We start from the raw sequence: 17,250 nt of genomic DNA, 5'->3' as shown, positions 1-17,250 counted from the left end.
GCTCGTGCAGACATAGCTATTCCATGTCTCAAGACCCTCTTTCAATTATGCACCCCAAGCTTGACTTGTTACATTGCTGCAATGCAGGCGATTGCAGTTAGTCTACCCAAAAGGCCTGCAGTGTGAAAAAAACCTCATATGTAGGTGTAGGCACACACTCAAGTAGGCCTGAAAAAACTGCTGCCACTTGATGACCCAGTACAGTGGGAACCACATTCGCAAGTGTGAGCACAAATGAAGGAGACTGAAACAGTAGAAATTGTGTTATGCACCTACACTGTTGCACTACGGTCATATACAACCAAAGAAAAAAGTGGCAGATGCCCCTCAGAGGAAGCCCTCTAGCCAATGGCATGGGCTGACCCTCATGATGTCACAGTTAACTTGATTAAGGTACAGATCAGCCACACCCTGCACTGTCCCGCTAGCAGACCCAAGGGGATTATTCACAAGAACTGCTCAACCCCATTGGCTACAGGAGGGTAATTTGAGGGGCGAAAGCCACTTTTTTTCTTAAGTTGTATCCAAATATAGGCACCAAACAACTCCACTGTCACAAATCAAATGACCAGCCAGCAACTGACCCTGCAACGTCACAAATTACCAAGGGTACATACCAAGCTGCCTCAGAGTTTCAGCCCGCACTGTGCGACTGAGGTCCTTCACAGTAAGGAGTTGCTCATAGGCCTCCTTCGCCTGCTTGTGCTTTCCCTGTAACAGCGGCATGCAGTGCACTCAGCAAAATTAACAACTACTGCCAGTATTCTAGAGCACCACATGCTTTTCGTAAGTACTGGCTATCTGAGAGAGCATGGCACATTGTTTAGCAGAAAAAGGAGGAATAAATGCATCAACAGAAGCCCTAATTACATGCATTTACAACTCTGGTCCTTCCTAATTGCACAGAGCTATGAAAAGTACACCTGAAATTCCAATGCAAACCAAACTGGCTAGTTGGTTCAACTATTTACCTTAACGGACTATAGATGACAAATTTCTACCTTCATGTTTTCTTCTTCAAAATAGTGCACTGGACAATGCATGAAAAACACACACTGTGGTAGCCAAGTATGACTGCTAAATTTACGATTGAACTTCAGATTGTTTCGGTCTGAGCTTCCTGTAGCGAACAACAGCTGTTATGTCACATGAGGCATAACAGCAGTATAACTGCTAATATACACTTTCTCATCATTCTAGCTGACATACCTAACGTGACCTGTATACTAGCTACACGTAACAGCCATCATTCAGTTGATGAAACCAAAAATGAAACAGCGTCAAGGAAGAAATTCAACAGTAAATTGTTTGGTGGTTGCAGGTGAATACAACGTGGCAATTTGTGTATTGTTATGTCTAATGCATCATAAGAAAGAAGTAAGCATGCAACTAAATTCACTATCTAGGGTCAAAATTTTAGCTACCAATACAGTTGAAATGATACATAAGCATCAAGCAAATCTTGATAGAATAGATTTGAGTACAAGTGCTTTAATTATTAACTTTAGCATTCATAAACTATTGTTTTGCGAGTAGTACAAACAATACCTACCTGAACTTCCAGCACATGAGCGATGTGAAAACGCACTGCAATAGAGGTCAAGAGTATATAAGACAAGCCTTGCATAGAGAGTTTCTGGTAGCCGAAAACAAAACTAACTTGCTAGAAACATTCTTGTAGCTAAACTGGCATGTGACACTTCAATGATGTTTTACCACTGGTGTTTTACAACCCGTTCGCAATCCAACAAAAAAAATATAGATAACTGTTCTAATATGCATTTATAACACTAAGCATGTGCTAAGTGAAACAAAAAAATGTCAAAAGAATTGTTTCAATAGAGCTCAATTCCTTGATTCAAACAGGCCACCTGCCTGAAGCAGCTCTTGGAGGTTAACATGAGACCTAGACAGTACTAACAGATATCCAAAGGCCTCATATGCCACCTGAGAGAGTCTCACACTAAGAAACCAAACTCTCTAAAACTTTAGTAATAATAAGAGATAAAAACACCAAAATTTCGAATAACCAATTACATTTGTCACGCCTGACAAAAGATTAAGCTATAAATTTTTCATAAGTTTCTTTGTTCCCGCTCAAAGTGGCCAGCACGCAGCTTGAACACTCAGTTTGCGATGTAAGATCTCTAGGGTTCTTTGCAGACTTTAAACTGAGTGTGGCTGAAAGTGGTGGGAATTCTGCTCTTCAATTAGTGCCGAGCATGCTTGTTACTTTTTGGAACAAGCCAGAACAAAAAACAATTAGTTTTTAGCATCACCTCAACTGCTTGTTCCCTTGTCCACGATTTCGACACTAGCATGTGGCATTGAAAAGGTATGTGCAATCCTGAGAGACCATTTTATGACGACTCACCGTCAGCTTTTGTGAATGTACTGGGCCTTGAGTCACTCTGTGCTAGCTGAAAGTGCTGGAAGATGAAAGAAAACGAAGGGTCTCTATACTACTGTAAATTTGCAGCTCTATACTCCAGAAAACTATGGTTACTAGAAGTATTTACAGCTGCTTCTGGTAGAAGTTCAAAGGCTCAAAATACTTTCTCAGCACACCTTACAGCCATTTGCACTATTAGGTAAAGCAATGCCTTGGGCTCAACCTGGTAAACAGTGCCAAGAGCAAGCATTCACAAAACGTGTAAAGAAGCAGGAAAAGTGGCAGTGGCATTACGACTAACCTTGAGAGAGGACTCGTAATCAGCAATCACTTTGAACATCAATCCAAGGCGAAGGTGGATTTCATTGGCCCGCGAGAAACCAGGGTCGATGTAAAGCACTTGGCGGAATGCTTTAATAGACCTGCGAAGAGCAAGAAGAGGAAAAAGCACAATAAGTTAGATTGCAATGCAAACAATGCAAACTACATATTTACATTTTATTGTGGCTGCATGCACAAGTTGTTAAAATAGGTATAGAAACCAAGAAAACAAAGCAAGTTAAAAGGCAGCAGGACAGCGCATTATGACACTAGTGAAATGCTATTTCATGAACGATCATTGGCCATTAATGTGGCCAGCTCACATTCGGATAAGTCGGACAGAAAACACGCATGATTCAATCTCTGCCTGCTATCTCAAGAATCCAAATGGTCAGCACAGGCCACAAACTATGCAATGCTGAATCCAATAAAGCCAACCCTGTTTCCGACAGTGTCGAAACGTCAATGCTCTACACCGGAGGCATGACAGCGACAATGCTACGATGTGTGTGTGTGGACGGGGGGAAGGGGGGAAGGGGGGCATAAAGGGGCCCTCCATCCCAAAACGTTTACAGGGAGCAGTCAGTGTCTTGGCGGCAGCTACAAACAAATTCTTATCCATGCCTGTCTCTATACAGCAAGATATACTGTATACAAGGACACATGTCCCTGGTGCGGACACAAACCGACACTGTCACATTAGATGGGCCTGCCAGAAAATGGATGCAGTGCCTATAATTCACAATGCCATGCCGGAGCAGTGGGAGGCTGAGCTGTCCAGTTCGGAATCGAAAGAACAGCTTTGGCTGATTGAACGGGCCAGCCGGGCAGCAAAGGCCGCGGGAGTCCTGGAATGAGGACCCAATCATGGGAGCTCTACATTATTTTTTTTTGCACTATATAAAGTTTGCTCTCTCTCTCTGACCGATAAGCTTTGATCAGCTGATCAAGTATCAAGCCCTGCACACTCGCTCTCGAACCGGCTGACTTGAGCGATTTAGCAGCGGCACTGTCGGAGCGAGCACGCCTTCGCTCTTCACCGCAGCGCTCACCGGCTAACGAGTGAAGAGCGGGCATCAGGGAGAAGGGGGCGATCGGGTTCCCGTTGCGCCTGCAGCGGTACCTCAGCCACACACTGCTGTCACGAGATCGGCTGTGCGCTCGTGAAGCGACCTCTTCCTCTGCTTTTTCGAGCCGCCCGGGGCGCGGCTCGTGGACACCAGTCACCGCCTCCACATACACGCACACGCGGCCCGTGGCAAGTTTTGCTGCCGCACGTGTCCGGGGTCGCGCTCTTCCTTGTTCTGGTCTGCGAACCGCGCAAGTTGCTAGAAATGTTGAAAATCCGGTGTCGCAACCAGGCCAAGTCACGACGAAGACGGCTCGAGATTTTTCTTTTCTTTTCGTTAAATAGCAATCATCGGTTTCCATTAAGTTCATTCCGAGAGAAGACTGAAGTCACCGAAGCAAAAAGAAAGCAATCGAGGCGCGCACTGCGCAGCCATGATCCACCAGCCTAGCCCGCTTATTTCTCGCCCGAGAACTAAGCGGGAAGTTGGGAAACCACATTGTGCTGTTTACAGCCATCGCTCGCAAGCTGTTGACACCCTAGGCAGCAGTCTGAAGAAACGGCGCGTGCGCTGTGCAGATGGATTGTTGTTTTTTTTTTTTTCGAGAAAAGAAAAACAGCAGTAAGAAAGGGACGTCATATTGGAAGGCGCTGGATCCTCTCCATCGCCTGCAGCCACAGTACACGCAAGCCTTGAATTTTGCCTCCATCACCAGGCGGCCGAGATTGAACCCATGTCTCAAGAGGTATCAGCAGCATCGCGCGGCCGCCAAGCTGTCCAAGTTATACTGACGGCACGTACACTTATATGAACGCGCACCAACAAATAGAATTTTCTCTCTCTCTCACACACACACACAAGCGCAGAAAATTGCGTACATTTGATAAGCACATGCATGCACGTAAGAAACAAAACAAAACCATTATGTGGGCACCATGCACAAAATTCGCAAAAATATTATATGGTCGTTTTAAAGCAACGTGCTTAATGCACGTATGGAGTTGAATAGAACGTGATCGCTCGTAGGAATCTGCTGCTCTCCGACACCTAAAGTCTTCGCAAAGAGGATCGATGGTTCAGGGACGGACGAATTGGCCCAGGTTCCACATTTTATCCTGCACTTCCTTACACACCACCTAAAAGGTGAGTGGTGTGCTACCAGCTCGAGACGGCGGGCGGCAAGTCGCGTCACTAGCGTGGGTGCAATGTATTCCCGCTTCTAGGTTGCAGATAAGCTTTTTTTTTTTTTTGTATACATCGAAATATCGATATATCAAACCATTCATGATCCCATTGCAGTACTGCTATGCTGTTACAAAGAAATGAAGAGGCAAGAGCGTCACGTGAAAAAGCACAGAGGCGCCTCGCAGCCCCCCAGTTTCCCCCGAGTGACCAGAGCCGCTGCCAAGCACCAGTAGGCAAAGCAGTAGGTCACTCCTCGATACTGGTGCGGTGTGAACGGGTCGCCAAGAAACGAGCAGCCAGCCAAACGTGCAGGCAAGCGCAGGGCAGCGATTTGTCGCGCCAAGCGGTGTCCCGCGGCAGGTGTCTTCTATCTTCTAGCGGTGCCGGGGCATTTATGCTCAAATTATTGCCACGAAAACTGCGTGCGAAAGGGGTCGAACTGGTTTTTCGTAGCTAAGAGCTTACAATCTAGAGGTGCTCCGCTTTTCTGAGGTGAAACGACAGAGAGAACACGATCCTTTGACCCCACATCGTGCAGATCACAAACGCGTCAGCCGTGGCTCTCTGTGATCAATCAACTCTTCTCAAAACTTGTCTCCCTAATCAGCGACGCGTGCGGCAAGGTCGCAAGTCGCTCAGCGGACACCAAGGTGCGCAGGTCAATGTCCCACGGCGGGAACAAGCCGCGAACTGGTGTAATTGCCCAGCGACATGCGCGCCTCGAACCAGGTGGACACACGCTCGCGCGCTACGCAGCAGCGACGACGCGGGACGAGACAGATGTCCGATCGCACGACGGAGAGAAGAAGCGGTGCCTCCTCTGGAGGGGCGGAAATCCATCATCGTTCCTCGCTCCCCTCTGGAATCGTGAGCGCACTCGCAACACCAAACTCCGCTACCCCTCCCCGTCTTCCGGCCGCCCCTGAAAAAGAAGAGAACGCGGCCGCCCTTCTTCCCATGCCGGCCACGTCCCCTCACTCCAGATGGCGGCGGCGGCGCGCAGCTGCTGCCGCTAGACTTGCCACAGGAAAAAAAATAAAGGGAGGGGGGAAGGGGGGTCCCTTTTACGCCGTCGTGTCTCTAGTACACCCCCTCTCTCCGACAGGGAGGAAGGTTGTAATTTTGCGTGCCGCTCATACAAAGAATGTATACGAGCACACAAATAATGGCATTGGAGGACTCTCGATTGGATTTCACGGTGTCCCCTTGCGCTGATGCAGTTAGATGGAAAAGAGTGAGAGTGCGCCAGCGCAAGTGCGCTCCCGTTTCGCTGGCCTTTTAACTGTGTTTGATGTGCCCTGCCGAAGCTGGTGCAATGACACCCCTCGCTGCTGCCTCCAGTCACCAGTGCTTAAAGTCTAGCTCCATCGGAAGTGGAGTCTCTACCGGTTAGAGCATAGGTGGAAAGCGAAATGAAGAGGGAGACAGAAGCGGCTGGTGGCCTGCTTCGCGCATCATTTTATACAAAGAGGAAAAATTATTTTTCTTGGTCTCCGGTTATAGAAAGAAAAAAAAAATTGTAGTTCTTATTATAACACCGCCGAACTGCCGAAACAGCAAAGAAATATTCTGACAACCACCGACAAGAATAGAAGATCCTGCATCGTATTCCTGTAGTCATTTACAATAAAGCGCGGAGGGAGTCTCAGACCAGTGGGAGACTGAGACCCCCATTACTTTAGCCCTGTGCAGCTACCCGCAAAAAAACACGGAAGCGCCGCCTCAATCCACCCGATTATCGTGCCTTATAACCTAAGCTCGAGATTAAGGAAGAGTTTGTGCGCTGGCAGAAAGCCTCAAATATCAATGCGGGAAAATTATCACGAAAAATAATTAAGGGGGGCATTTAAGCTCCCCCTTTACGGGTACGACGCGATAGCGTATGACTATGTCTGCGTGGGCCTAGAGGTAACGTGAACTCAAATGTCCCGACAGGCTGATTCTGATATCGCCCTCCCGTATAAAAGGAGAGGCCCCAGTTGGCAGTTCCTGCCAAACCGTAACGTCAGGCAACACTACGGCCAGTCAGTGCTCGGCTATGTCACCTGCCAGCTACCGCCTGCCCCTGCCATGCTTATGATTTTTCAATCGCAACACCAACGCCGGGTTTTAGATGGGGCCTTTAGCGCTACCCGTTAATATATACATTTGCTTTGCATAAGACTATCGCGGGACATTAACCATGCACGTGTCAGCGTAATAGTCAAATGACACATCGTACGCCAGGGTGCTGCGTACAGAGAGCGGTATCGATGCGCCAAATGGTCGCAGTCCGCGCTGTTTACGCTTGCCCAGTCGAAAGCACATTTTGGCAAAAGCAGCTATCTCTGTAGGCAAACGCCAACGAAGAACACCAAATACCACGGGGCCGCTCAAAAAATCAATCGATCAATCAATCAATCAAAGTGATCTTTATTTGTATGCAATGAAATACATAAAGGATATACATACACACAAAAAAGAATAAAACAAACAAACAAAAAGAATCAATACGCACGGAGGAAAATACATTTCAGCAAGTAATTAATAGGCGAGTAATACAAAACGCAAGCGAAAAAAAAATTCTCCATTAGATTAACAAAAAAAAAAAAAAAGAAAGCTGTCGATCATCAGCTCTCAACCTTTCCTCCTCCCCCTCAACCGCGCCCGTTCAAGAGTGACCTAAGAGCACTCTACTGCACCTCATGTCCCGCATTCCCTCGTCACGATTTCCTTCACGTAAATACGAACTCGACCATATTCCTTAATTTACGCTGCTATCTGCGGTTTACTGTTTACGCTACTAACTTCCTTTCGACAAACATATCCGCACCTCCTTAATTACGGGCTATTCCGTTACCCTACGAATTTAGGTGTCAGGTGAGTGCCGGAAGGATACAACTGCTCCATGCATGGTGGATATCAGTACGCTCGTAATTCATAACCTGAGAGTGTGCTGCCAAATGCAGTAAAGCCTATCCTTATCCTCGCGGCGCTCCTTGCTCGCGTGCCGATTCCGTAGTAGTACATCAGGCAGATAGATGTACTCACTTCCTTTCACGGTAAATCAAACACGGGGGCCTCTCGCCAATTTGCCCCTTGCAAGCGGGCTCTGCGATAAGGCTTCCTGCTCGAAAGAGCGGTGCGGAGACTCTTCGGCGCGGTCGGGGCGGCGCGGGACGGGGTTTACGCGAAACTCCCCCCCGCACATGGCGTCCATTTTTTTTTTTTTTCCTCTCATTCACCAGCAGCTCGCGATGCGCTGTAGGCGCGCACAGAACCCACCACACTCTTCTAACAGTGGCACTGTGACGCATAGAATGCCGCGTTGGAGAAACAAGGATACACACACAAAAAAAAAAAAAAAAAAAAAAAAAAGACGGCAGAGGAAGCTTGCAAACGGGAAGGGAAGGAAGCCTTTCGCTGTCAGGTTAACGTAAAAAAAGAATGGCTCTTGCTCCCCACACGCCTGTGAGTGAGTCACGACAACCCTCGATGCAAGGGGAGTGCGCCGGAGGAGGCAGGAGCAGGGACGGATGTCCCGCTGCCGATGGGGAACGGGACACCCAGAGCGCGGCGGCCCTGCGATTCTCGCGCAGGACTGCTCCAGCTCCCTTTCCCAACTCTTCATTTTTGCGCCGCTCATTCTGCGTTGCTGCCGCAGGGGTTACAATGCCTCGGATTCTCCAAGTTCTCACGGTGTTTGCCCCGTAACCCTTCGTGGTACCGCTCCCGACATTATAAAATGCGCAAGGCGTATTGGAAGCCCACACCGAGCACGAAACGGAGTTGTCCAGTATCAAATGATTAGAGGCCCTAATCACTTAAAGGGGAGGGAGGTAATAAAGCTGAAAACGGAGCCTTAAGCTCAATGGTGATCACTGAGTCCTTTTTGGTACTAATGTTATCAGTTCGGAATCCAGTGGCGGGGGAAATTACCCATTTTTAAATCAAATTCTCTCAGCAGAACACGCGCCAGTGTCGCAGTTAGAGTATAGCCATCATGACTACAGTATAAAGACTCGGAGAAATACGCCGATGTTGCAGCGCAGCATCGAATGGACCTCCCGCAGACATGGATCCGTCCCGTGATTGGAAGAAACTGCGTCTGTAGCTAAGTGGAGGTGATGCATTCGGCCGAGCCAGTTGCTATGTACCGGGATCGAAGGCGGGAAACAAAGCACGAGTGATGAGGAACTATTCGGTCGGGGGTGAAAAGACCCAACTAAATGTATTTACCTTTTAGTACAGAGGTAAACAGTAGGCGAGGAGAGTCCGTCCGATATTCATCTAAAGGATCCACTCTCCCTCTGCTGGTCGCCGGCTATCGGTTAAAAGGGTTAGCCCCGCCGGTGTTACGGCGCTCGGCTACTGACCGGGCGACCCGAATTCGATCCTGGCCGCGGTGGCCGCGTTTTGATGAAGGCCAGTTCAGTTCAGTTCAGTCGTGTCCGACTCTTCGTGACCCTATTGACCATGTCACGCGACGCTTTCCGGTCTCTCACTATCTTCCTAACATCACATAACTTCATCTGCAGTGCCTCGAGGATGCCATCTAACCATCGCGTTCGCTGCCTACCCCTTCTCCGGCAACCCTCAACCTTTCCCAACATCAAATCTTTCTCCAGCGACTCCTCTCTTCCCATCAGATGACCAAAGTAGCTGAGCTTTAACTTTAGAATTTCACCCTCCAATGAGCAGTCAGGGTTTATGGTCGACAATATCGACTGATTTGATCTTCTGGCAGTCCAAGGAACTCTCAAGAGTCTTCGCCAGCACCACAATTCAAACGCGTCAATTCTTCGGCGGTCAGCCTTTTTCACAGTCCAACTCTCGCATCCATACATCGCATCAGTATTCTTATAACGTGATGAAGGCCACGTTATAAGAATACTGATGGAGGCGGAACGCCAGGTGCCCGGCTACTGTGCGATGTCGCACGTTAGAAAACACATCATGGTCGACACCTATTTTTTTATTAGACCTGCGCGCCGCGGACGTGCGCAGACTGCTACCGTCAGAAAAGACTCTTCTCGTTCCCAGTTATGTCGGGGACACATTCATTGCTGCCTGTCGGACGTTTAAAGGGTGGTCGTCTTGGGCGCGGCCATTACTTCTGCCTTGTCCAAAACCTAGCCACACGCTGGTAAGCCAGATGCGGAGTCCTTCAATGCTCTTTAGGACTCTGCCAGGAGTCAGAACAGGGGGAGCGCACGAGATTCCGCAGGCAAGCGGTCATAGATCCCAGCCCCATTTTTCCAGTAATATGCCGGTGCTCTGAGCAGAGACATAACACAGGTACTCCGAACGCCGTCAAACATCAACCGTAAAATGCACACCTCAACTGAGAGGCGCGTGTGCAAGCGGAACTGCGACCGCGTAACATACGATACTTCGGACCCTTCCTGTGGCTTCAAAATCCCCACGTACAAGTGGGGGCTGCGATGCGAGCGAACTGGCCCGTTCCGTGAAGTCTTGCACAAGGGCTCAAACTCAATCTCTACGGAACGCTGGGAGGCACACAAGCAAGTTATTCCAACTTCCCATATCCCAGCCTAGATCAATAGTTGCGTTGATGCCACCGACGTAGCTGACAGGCCAGCCGCGTCGGAGTATATGGCCGCGCGCTTTGACCCACCTTCGCATCATCTGGCCTAAGCCGCGATCCTCCAAGAGCTATAGCCAGAAATATTTTCATGGGGTGTTATACATTGCCGGTCAAAAAAGAAAAGCCCGAAAGGAAGGGTGCGGGGGAGAATGCAACACAGGTAATTTCGGGAAGGGGTGGGTGGTGTCTCCCCTGACGATCGGCGTGCCCAGCTGCTGTCCCCTGCAATGGAAGATCAAGTGACCTTGGGCGCTTAATTTACTGCCTGAATCAAGTGCCACACTACGACTACATCGGGGTGGGTCATACAGACATTCAACCCTAATGCGTCACATAGGCGAAGAAAGAAAGAAAGGTGCAAGTAGCCACGGCGAGGAGCTTATTCCCCATTCTGTTGAAAAGGGAAGACTGCGAAACACCAGGACAAATAGGAGGAGGCCTATATCGGCAGATAACTTGCTTCTAAAATGGCAAATATGTTACTTTCATTGAAAACGGCGCTCTTCCAGGAAACCAGGAAAGGAATACAGGCATCACTGCCCTAGGCCGCCTCCGCATGCAAACTTTTTTTTTGTTGCATTTCTTTTTTTTTTTTTTTAGGCTCCAGCAGACCATACTACCATGCAAGTACTTCATATAGGGAATCGTTGAGTCCATAACCTTCCCGACGACACCACCAAAGTAAAGAGTTCGAATTCAGATACGGGAAAAAAGTAAATACCAAATTCTCCACTCCAAATTTATCTGCAGCAAACGCCTTTTGATTGCAGCCGAACGAATGGCAACATGGTCACCATAAATAACACAACAGAACTTAAGAATATCTTAAAAAAAAAAAAAAAAAAGAATTGGAGCGGTTTTCTCCAGTACCCCTCCCTGCATGGAACGAGAACACAGAATGGGCGAGTTGGAGAAGTTAAAAAATCGGCGGAAGAGAGGTACAATGGAGATATGCACAGCCGCCTGTGTGTCTCTCCCGTCACGTTCAGTGTCTTTTTTTTTTTTTTTCTTTCTACGACACAGCCCATTTAAAGATGTGCGCGATTTCAAAATTAAGTCCACGCCAAGACGAAAGAACCCACAGAAGCAGCTCGACGACAGGCCACCAGCGAGCCGGAAAAGAACTGAACGATGGCTCTTACAAACCAGCATGCACGGTACTATTCGCTGCCGCTGTCGCCAGGCTCCACGCGGTTACGCAGTTGGAAACACGAGTGAATAAAGCATCCTATGAATCAGTCGTTACGAAAGAAGTGCGTCAGAGAGGGTTACAGGGGGTTACGACGCGCCGCTTCTTCACGACTGGTATGAAAGGATGGACAGCCGACGGTCGCGTATCAGCGCACCCCCAGCTGCAGCATCGCGACAAGGCGCCGTACAAATACGGGGAAGGCCGCGACCCAGGTATCCGGCGTACTCAAATGCCGGACGCACATTCCGATAATGCAGGACGCAGAAAAAAATTCGCGGATTGCGAGAACTTGCGCAATCCAAAAACAAACATCGTCTCGTAGGAAGAAAGGTCACACGCGCAACTCAGCGTATTTCACACACACACACACACACACGCGCGCCGAGAGACACACGGGGTTATCTGAGCTCTTGGGAACGACGACTAAGCGAGGGCGATAACCAACGCACGCAGTTAAATATCCGCCGTCTTTTTCTGGGTATCGGCGCTGCTCCACTTTGAAAGAAAGAATAACGCGGCTATCGATACGTCGAAGGAGGGCATCACGTGAACCACCATTCCAGGAACCTTTGACAAAAGCGAGTTCGACCTGTCGTGCGCAAAAGCTATGCTGTAACCCCTCACCCATACGGATGCATGAGCCAAGCGATAAGAGAGTTGCTCACATGAACACCGTTCACAAGGCGGTGAAATCGCGTCAGCGACTGCTGACAATGGCCCATCCAAAGTCTAATCCACCGCACAGCCGGTTGTCAAAGGCTGCCACGCAGGGGCGTCTGAGGTGTCAAAGCTGGTCCCGTTCGCTACTTTCGCATCCACACAAGAAGCGTCGCGCACTTTCCGAAGGAACTATTTGTGTGTTCTCCTCCGCCCCGCGAACTTTTCCTTCTGGACCATGCTACCTGGGAGAACATTCCGGCTGGATCTGGCCGCGAGTTGATATTTCAAAGCAGCCTACAAAGAAGCCGCCCCAAAATATATTTCAAGTCCACGCTTCCACGTATGAAAGGTTCCAATCCAAGCGCGGAAGCTCTCTGACTTGAACCCGCTCTCAACCACCGCGGAACTGCTTTAAAACGCAACTGCACGGTCATCTTACACCGACGGAATGACCGCCTGGCAGTTGCACATTTCTCTCTCTCTCTCTTTACGGCGGAGCTTAAGAGTGGGATCATTTCAGCGTAATCATTTTAGTTGATAGAGAAGTGCACGCGACAGGCACGCGGAGTGAATGGACTGGCGTTCCAACGGCAGGTAGCGTTGTGAAAACATATCTAAAATGGTTACGTAACTAACTTTCTGCTCCCACGGACGTCACCACGCGCACACACGTGGCACTAACAGATTATTTCCTAGGTTTTAAGTTACTCGTGGGTCTTTTCCATGCTGCCAACAAGCCGCTCATATCGCCAGAGCCCGGTACAACACGAGCGACTTCCCACCGCCGAAGAGAAAGCGCGAGGACAGACAGAGGTCACTGTCGCGGCTTCCGCAAACATAGCTATCGAGAGGCGGTACTCGTTCCAGCGCCCCTCTCCTGCGCTCCTTCTGCGAAACGCCCGACCCCGCTCGCAACTCAGTCTCCACAAGAGGCGATCACTGCAGGCAACGGGGGTCGGCGTACTACGCACTGCACACGTGTTCCCCTGTCCTCGACACGTTCCCCTAGTAAGTAGCGATCGATGGAGAAGCGGCCCGCTATGTTTGCAACAGGGTGAATGAAGGCCGAAAATACGAAATCGAACTTTCGGCGCACTCCTGACCAGCCTGCTAAACGCTAACAAGCTGCTACTGCGGGAGAGCCGCACATAATAATAATAATAATAATAATAATAATAATAATAATAATAATAATAATAATAATAATAATAATAATAATAATAATAATAATAATAATAAACGAGAGGATGGCGTAAAAATCGTCACGTACCTCTCTCAAATTTAATCCGCGACAAAAGCGCCCGCGATGTGCGCTATTCCCACCGCGAACACGCTCTTATTTACTCATAAATACATTTAAAAGAAGAAGAAGAAAAAAAAAAAAGGCTCCGAAGCAGGTGCTAAGCTCGGTGTACAATGTGAGAGGCTGCAGGAGCATAACGCATCTATTAGTAGAAGCTTCGTTTGGAGCTTTACAAAAGGAAAGAGACAGTAAATCCAGATATTAAACTAAATACCCGACATGTGCCGACCATAAGGCTATGAAGAAAAAATATATATTACAGCGCAACAAAACGGGCACTAAAGTGGCAAAAATAAAATGTATGACACAAGGAGGTGGTGTGCATGAACGAGCGACATTTTGCGAAAAAGATCCAAATTTACTGTTGCCTATGCATCAAACTTCAAATTGAGTCGAGAAGGCCACGCTTTCAGAGGAAAGCTGTTTAGAAAAGAAATAACTACGTTTTAAGCGCAGACGCGGCGAATAACGGCCAACTCCACAGCAGTACAGTGTTCGCTTTCGCAATTCTTTGACCTGAACACGCCAGAGAGGAAAATTTGCGAGCGACAAGCACACAACATCGAAACCAACAACAGTGGCTCGCGAGCCGGCAAGAAAACATGCACTTCGGCACATTTCAACCAGAGGTGGCGCTCCGGGAGGCGGGCGTAACACGCTCGTTTCACGCACCACACCAGTTAAACAAGCGAAGCAACAAAACCAGGAAGGCAATTTAAAACACGTCAAGCTGTGTTCAACCGACGACGTCAACACGCTACTGGCACATGCTTGTGCTGAGCTGCAACGCATCACTTACCGATATTGACTGCACACAGCAAAAGGAATGAGCATCAACTGCTTGGTTTCCTGCTACACGTAATCAGTAGATGCCGCTATCTCCATATATTTATCAAACTTCCCACCAAGCTCAAAAAACCCCTTCAAAAACATGAATGCAAGTGGACGATAACGGTATCTGGTCGCAGACAGATAACAGGCGCGCATTTGTTGGACCGATAAAATAAGTGACCACACTTTTTGCATCTTTATTAGGACGACACTGTGGAGGCCGATCGACGCAAACTGCGAAGGCGGGGCATCATAACATAATCAGGCATTGCATAACGCTACCCCCAATTCAATCACAACTGCTTTCCTAAAAAAAAAAAAAAAAAAAAAATGAACATGAAAAGTGGGAGAGAAATGGGGCTCGACCAAACGACAGCAAATCCCACTGTGATAACAAGCAGCATCCATTATCGCAACTAAGGAGGTCACTGATCGCAGCTTTCTACAACAAAGAGGGGGAAAAAAAATAAACAAACAAAAAAGCATGGCTGCAAAAACCAGAGCCGCTTTCACCGCATCGAACGGGAAAGCACGCGCACAAAAGGTGGGCCTAGCGTTGTAAAAACAAAATTCGGATTGGTCGAGAGGACTGTTACGTTGGGCCCAACAATCCAAACTAGCGACGTACTGTTTGGAGTGGGCCTAGCGTTGTAAAAACAAAATTCGGATTGGTCGAGAGGTTTTTCTGCCCCGCCGGGGTGGTGCAGTGGTAAGACGCCCGACCACTGTCCGGAGTTCCCGGGTTCGAACCCGACCACGGCAGCTGCGTTTCGATGGAGGCGAAACGAAGTGGCGTCCGTGTGCTGTGCAATATCAGCGCACGTTGAAGATCCCCAGGCGGTCAAAATTACTCCGTAGCCCTCCACTACGGCTCCTCCTTCTCTCTTTACACTTTCACTCCCATCTTCATCCCTTCCCTTACGGCGCGGTTCTGGTGTCCACATAGCAAGTGTGACAGATACTGCGCCTTTCCCTTCCTGTGAACCAATTATTATTATTATTATTATTATTATTATTATTATTATTATTATTATTATTATTATTATTATTATTATTATTATTGTTATTATTATTGGTCGAGAGGATTGTTACGTTGGACCCAACAATCCAAACTAGCAACGTATTGTTTGGAGTCACGTGACACTACAGAAATACTCCGATTCCGCCCAGCTAATTTTTAACCCAGATGGGCTGAGAATTTCTTTTGCAGCCCGTTATGGGTCCCGTCAGGCTGTGTAGGAGTCGCTCAGAACTGCCGCGCTCCCAACTGAATTTTGAACCAACAAAAAACGCGCTAACCGTGCACAAAATCCAGACCTTGCTCAAATCGACGGCGGGCTGCAAAGTCGTAGAGATAAATAAAATGGCGGCTACGTTCAATTGCGCGACTTTACAGCTCTCCCTTGTTGAGGGCGGGTCGAGACTGTCTCTTCGCGCCACCATCAGCGAATATTACAATGCTGCTCGTTTAGACCGCAAGCTCTACCCCAACCGTCATCCTAAGCTTTCCGTTCGGGAGGCTCATATCCTTCTGCAAATACAGTTGAACAAACTCATAACCACTGCACGGCTATATCTCAACAAATTCCGTCGTGATCCATCATGCCCCAACTGCCCTTTCCCTTATGCCAACCTTTCCCATTGCCTATTTTCATGTCCGGTTGCATTGCAATCGGGATTGTTTCCCACCTCCTACCATACTATCTGGACCTGGGTGGACTGGCTTGGTGCTGAAAGTGAAGAGGAACACCGCCTGCTAGTCCAGCAAGCAGGCCATCGATCTATTAGGCGCCTAAGTATTGCGTCTCAATAAAGTATTTTACTACTACTACTACTACTACCGACGACTCACCAAGATCTCCGCCTGAATTGACTGCGGTGACCTGCCTGTCGCCTATCGCATGCCACGGCGCACGCTTTGCATGTTTCGGAAGAACGTGGTGACGCACTAAGGCTACGCTGACAGCGCGCCGGAAGCAAACTTCCAGGCAGTGAGCACGCGGTCTTTATAGACTCAAAACGCACTCTGCAGCGCTGCAATACGGGACCGCAAATGAGCAATCGTAATAGTACACAGGCTGTGTTCCACGTACCTTAAGACAAGATTTTATAAATGAAAGTTATTACGAACGCGAATTGAACGAGATGCATGATGTTGGCACTAGCCTAGAGTAAATATGCCTATAGTTCCCCCTCAATTAGGTTTAATTGCAAAACTGCTACAAGGCTGGCTGAAGACCTCAAGTGTGATATGCAAAACTGTACAGCCCCTTCAAACACCCCTTATTTTTCCTGCACGGTATGTCTCATAAAGTCCTTTTTTCCGAGCTCCAAGAAAATCCCGCGGGGCTACTCTCAAGCGTGTGATCGATAAACAAAGTCGGCTGCAGTGTGGCTGGTCACGGCGAAGCGACAGGGCATACTGGTTGCACACACGCAGACCGACCAACCAGCCTTGGTGCAACAGACTGGAGACTTTCTAGGCGCTTAATCTGTAGGCCTAGTAGAGTCACACACACACACACACACACACACACACACACACACACACACACACACACACACACACACACACACACACACACACACACACACACACACACACACACACACACACACACACACACACACACACACACACACACACACACACACACACACACACACACACACGCGCGCGCGTACTTGTATCTGATATAAATGTTAAAT

The 17,250-nt window shown here is 48.4% G+C and overlaps 1 protein-coding gene across 2 annotated transcripts in view; it reads right to left on the bottom strand.

Moving 5' to 3' along the window:
• Utx (Utx histone demethylase) overlaps positions 1-17,250 on the bottom strand; it is a 138,079-nt gene that overhangs the window by 34,153 nt on the left and 86,676 nt on the right. For both annotated transcript variants that reach the window (XM_084593399.1, XM_084593400.1), the window contains 4 exons: positions 2,694-2,814; positions 2,375-2,429; positions 1,553-1,587; positions 618-711 (listed from right to left, as the gene is read on the bottom strand). In XM_084593399.1, coding sequence (XP_084449525.1) covers positions 618-711; positions 1,553-1,587; positions 2,375-2,429; positions 2,694-2,814 — 305 coding nt within the window. The remainder of the gene's footprint in view (positions 1-617; positions 712-1,552; positions 1,588-2,374; positions 2,430-2,693; positions 2,815-17,250) is intronic.

This window comes from Amblyomma maculatum, chromosome 2 (genome assembly GCF_055883805.1).
Source record: "Amblyomma maculatum isolate TAMU_Amacu chromosome 2, ASM5588380v1, whole genome shotgun sequence".
Classification (NCBI taxonomy): Eukaryota; Metazoa; Arthropoda; class Arachnida; order Ixodida; family Ixodidae; genus Amblyomma; species Amblyomma maculatum.
The sequence above is the reverse complement of the archived record's forward strand: the minus strand, read 5'-3'. Positions and strand labels throughout refer to the sequence as shown.